We start from the raw sequence: 5,584 nt of genomic DNA on the forward strand, positions 1-5,584 counted from the left end.
GCTCACACAAAGTGGCTGCACATGCACAACATCGCTCCCCTGTGTGAACGTGCGGGGGAGCGAACCAACCTGAATGAGGGCCATAGCCTGTAACACACACACATAGCCTGTTCTTTCACACATACAGTACATAGCCTGTCACACACACATATACATACATAGCCTGTTACACACACACACACACACACACACACACACATATACATACATAGCCTGTTACACATATATATACATACATAGCCTGTTACACACATATATACATACATACAAAGCCTGTTACACACACACACACACACACACATAGCCTGTTACACACACATATATACAAAGCCTGTTACACACACACACATAGCCTGTTACACACACACATATAGACATACATACATAGCCTGTTACACACACACACACACACACACACACACACATAGCCTGTTACACACACACACATATATATACAAAGCCTGTTACACACACACACACACACATAGCCTGTTACACACATAGCCTGTTACACACACATATATACATACATACACAGCCTGTTACACACACACACACACACACACACACACACACACACACACACACACACACACACACACATACATATACATAGCCTGTTACACACACACACACACACACACACACATAGCCTTTTACACACACATATAGACATACATACATAGCCTGTTACACACACACACACACACACACACACACACACACACACACACAGCCTTTTACACACACACACACACACACACACACACACACACACACACACATATAGACATACATACACAGCCTGTTACACACACACACATATATATACAAAGCCTGTTACACACACACACACACACACACACACACACACACATAGCCTGTTACACACATAGCCTGTTACACACACATATATACATACATACACAGCCTGTTACACACACACACACACACACACACACACACACACACACATACATATACATAGCCTGTTACACACACGCACACACACACACACACACACACACACACACACACACATAGCCTTTTACACACACATATAGACATACATACATAGCCTGTTACACACACACACACACACACACACACACACACACAGCCTTTTACACACACACACACACACACACACACACACATATAGACATACATACACAGCCTGTTACACACACACACATATATATACAAAGCCTGTTACACACACACACACACACACACACACACATAGCCTGTTACACACATAGCCTGTTACACACACATATATACATACATACAAAGCCTGTTACACACACACACACACACACACACACACACACACACACACACACACATAGCCTGTTACACACATAGCCTGTTACACACACATATATACATACATACACAGCCTGTTACACACACACACACACACACACACACATACATATACATAGCCTGTTACACACACACACACACACACACACACACACACACACACACACACACACACACATAGCCTTTTACACACACATATAGACATACATACATAGCCTGTTACACACACACACACACACACACACACACACACAGCCTTTTACACACACACACACACACACACACACACACACACACACACACACATATAGACATACATACACAGCCTGTTACACACACACACATATATATACAAAGCCTGTTACACACACACACACACACACACACACACACACACACACACATAGCCTGTTACACACATAGCCTGTTACACACACATATATACATACATACACAGCCTGTTACACACACACACACACACACACACACACACATACATATACATAGCCTGTTACACACACACACACACACACACACACACACACACACACATAGCCTTTTACACACACATATAGACATACATACATAGCCTGTTACACACACACACACACACACACACACACAGCCTTTTACACACACACACACACACACACACACACACACATATAGACATACATACACAGCCTGTTACACACACACACATATATATACAAAGCCTGTTACACACACACACACACACACACACACATAGCCTGTTACACACATAGCCTGTTACACACACATATATACATACATACACAGCCTGTTACACACACACACACACACACACACACACACACATACATATACATAGCCTGTTACACACACACACACACACACACACACACAGCCTTTTACACACACATATAGACATACATACATAGCCTGTTACACACACACACACACACATACGCGTTTACCATGCGGGGACCCCATGCCTGCCTCACGGGGACCTGTGCCAGAATTACCTCACGGGGACGCTTGCCTCGCGGGGACCCCTGCAAGAAATACCTCACGGGGACGCATGCCTAGCGGGGACCCGTGCGAGAATTACCTCACGGGGACCCTTGCCTCGCGGGGACCCTTGCAATAAATACCTCACGGGGACGCATGCCTAGCGGGGACCCGTGCGAGAATTACCTCCCGGGGACCCTTGCCTCGCGGGGACCCTTGCAATAAGTACCTCACGGGGACACCATTTTTTCAACCTCCAATAACTAGGCCCCACAAGTTCGGGATGACTGATATTCATGGAGTTTATTAAACGGACCAAAAAAAACATATTCAAGCCACATTCTTTCTCATTAAAGATATCCTGTTCTTAACATAAAACTTGACCGTCATCCAGGTTCGAGAGGCCAGCGCTTGTGGTTCCGCCTGAAGGCAAGCTTCACAATCTTTCTTCCCGGGCAACTTGGAAGAGATAATGAACTGCATCAGATGGCGTTCGACAGCCTGCACCTCTGCCGGTGTCCATGGTTTCTTAATGTAAACCCGAACCTGACCTGTGTGCAAGATAAAAAGGTCAGTCACCCCGCAAAAATGCACCAAGGATTACCTCCTCAGAGGGACAGTTTTCACCCACCTGTCGGAGCCTCCACTTGCTCCACCACCGTGCTGCCCTCTTCCTTCTCCAGCTCCTCCGCTGATTCCTCACTCGTTACCAGGATAGGTTCTGTAAAAAGAAAAGGGAAAGATAAGACAGTCACCACAGCCCACTGATACGGTGGGTACCATTTTGGACCGGCCCGGACACACATACCGATGCACCAAGGATTACCTCCTCAGAGGGACAGTTTTCACCCACCTGTCGGAGCCTCCACTTGCTCCACCACCGTGCTGCCCTCTTCCTTCTCCAGCTCCTCCGCTGATTCCTCACTCGTTACCAGGATAGGTTCTGTAAAAAGAAAAGGGAAAGATAAGACAGTCACCACAGCCCACTGAGATACGGTGGGTACAATTTTGGACCGGCCCGGACACACATACCGTCTGGATCTATGGAGATTTCATCCAGACTTTGTCCCTGGAATTCGGCCAATCTCCCCTGCTCAAGGGCCATGAAGAGCTTGCTCAACTTTGCCAGTTGGAGCGTGCCTTCTGGAAGTCGGTAGTATTGCCGGTGCACCCGAATGTCATGCCCAAGGAAATCGGCCAGCGTATCCATTTCTGTATCGCTCAGGTTGAGAACCCTGGAAAGGGTGGCCACATGCTTCCGGAGGCGGGTAGATGATAATGCTTCGGGGTGCTTGGCACCGCACTGCCGGGCAAAAAGTCGAATGCAGTCACATCCCCTGAAGTGGGTTAAGGCCGACGGCCTGGCAAACATGTATACATTGCTGGGGCTGACCCCGCATTCTGCCCGCTTCTCACTCAGTAGCTCCATGGATCTTTTCATACACGGGGATAACAGGATGGGAACTTTCCTGCCTCTTTTGCCAGGTATCTCGATTCGAGAGAAGTGACGGCAGAGAGCCTTCTCCAGCTCAGACAGGGTCTGGACCACATCGCCTTGTAGATTTTCTCTTTGCCGGGATTCAAACACCGAGAGCCGCATCTTTGAAACCTCACCCTCCCTTCTGCGGTTGAAGAGGATCAGCTGTGTGAGCGTGACCTTGGCCAACATCGACCACTGTTTTGCGGAACTTTGGGTGGACAACCCATCAATGCACTCCCTCTGACAGTCTGAAAGGAACAGGTTCAGCCGCTTCACATCATCCGTGAAGGGTAGGAGGAGCGGGGCATTAAATTTATTTTCACGCAGGGTCTTTAGGGCGGCAGTCGAAATCAGTTCACTCCATCTCGCCTCATACAGTTTCTGGAAGCTTTTAGCACTCTCCACGGTAGAAGGGCTGCCGTCCATCAGGGCTTGACACTCCACAATGGCGGATATTTTTTGCAAGCTGTGGCCCATCTTCAGGGCGAGCGATGGGACCCGGTAGGTATTCATTTTTTCATCGTAGCCGGCCAGGCTTCTGATGACATGCACAAGATGCATGAAGTTGGGTGGGCTAATACAATCTGCTAGAGTCCGCAACGGTGAAATTATCTTTGCATGCAGCAAGAGCCGACCAACCTCCCGGAGCTTCTGGCGAATGTATCCGTGTTTGCCAACATCAGACCCCAGCCGGTTGTAGAGGTGCTGCCCGAACTGCATGATGCAGCGGTCGGCCTTTATCACATTTACGACCTCACCAGATTTCATTTCAGATAATAACTTCCAGAGGCCAAGGCCAACGCCATCCGGAACAGGTATATTATTACTGGACAAATCCCGCACCCTGGTCTTGCTGGGATTGGGGTGGACACCCCTACTTTTTTGCCGGCACCGCTTCACATGTCGCCACAAATTCCTCTTGGAGAAAAGGCCATGGCAGTATTCACAATGGGTAAAATTTTTGGGATCAGCTGCCTGAGGAGGCTGCTTTCTTGGTTTTAGGTCGCCACGGCCCTCACGCAGCACAGTCAAATTGTGAGCATAATTTCCACGGTTCCGAATCAGGCCCAGCTGCACTGACCTTTCCCTCGATCGCTTTGGAAGGCTGAGAGCCCGTGATACCTCACGTTCGCTGCCGTGTACAGCTTCCAGATGCCTTGCCAATTTTGAGTACGGCCTCTCGCAAAACAGGCAAAAATTCTTTGTGCGGTAGCCTCTCGATCCATCCGATTTTCGGGTAATGACATGGGCCGACACAGCGGGCGCAGCACGGCTGAACGCTCCATCCAGCGGTGGGGGAGACGCAGCCTCTTCCGACAGGCTGCTACCGTGAAAAGGTGTACCATCCCCGCTGCAGTCTTCCGAACTACTTTCCTCAGAAATGCCCGGTAGGAAGACATCTCCGCTGCTGTCGGTTTCAGAGTCTTCAATACTGCTTTCTGTTTTAGCACCAGTCTGGATCACTTGCGCCATCTTGATTCCTGACAAGCCAGTGTTTCCACGCGCGGTTTTTAAAATACACAGATTGCGTTTGATTGCTCCACGTACACACCCATCCGGGAAGCTGCAAAGTGAATACACATTCTCTGCACTGATTACACAGCCGTGGAAGGAAGAAGGCCTGCCTCTCCCTCCTCCAACAACAGCTGATGTCGGATTCACCGGTGAGCCTCCCGGGACCCGAGTCGACTGGACCTGTGCCGACCGTGATCGGAGCAGATGTCGGATTCACCTGTGTGCCTCCAGGGACCCGAGTCGGCTGAACTTGTGCCGGCCGTGATC

At 49.0% G+C, this 5,584-nt stretch overlaps 1 protein-coding gene across 1 annotated transcript in view; it reads right to left on the reverse strand.

The window, feature by feature from the left end:
* Positions 1 to 2,606: 2,606 nt before the first annotated feature.
* The window catches only part of LOC146026306 (uncharacterized), a 4,317-nt gene continuing 1,339 nt past the window's right edge, over positions 2,607 to 5,584 (reverse strand). Inside the window, exons 1-3 of the mRNA XM_083156858.1 lie at positions 3,176 to 5,584; positions 2,954 to 3,043; positions 2,607 to 2,873 (exon numbers count right to left, since the gene is read on the reverse strand). The exon at positions 3,176 to 5,584 is cut by the window's right edge and continues 1,339 nt beyond it. Of these exons, the coding sequence (XP_083012984.1) occupies positions 3,296 to 5,275 (1,980 nt within the window). The 5' untranslated portion in view covers positions 5,276 to 5,584 and the 3' untranslated portion in view covers positions 2,607 to 2,873; positions 2,954 to 3,043; positions 3,176 to 3,295. The remainder of the gene's footprint in view (positions 2,874 to 2,953; positions 3,044 to 3,175) is intronic.

Source organism: Crinia signifera, chromosome 8 (genome assembly GCF_055691185.1).
Source record: "Crinia signifera chromosome 8, ASM5569118v1, whole genome shotgun sequence".
In the NCBI taxonomy this organism is placed as follows: domain Eukaryota; kingdom Metazoa; phylum Chordata; class Amphibia; order Anura; family Myobatrachidae; genus Crinia; species Crinia signifera.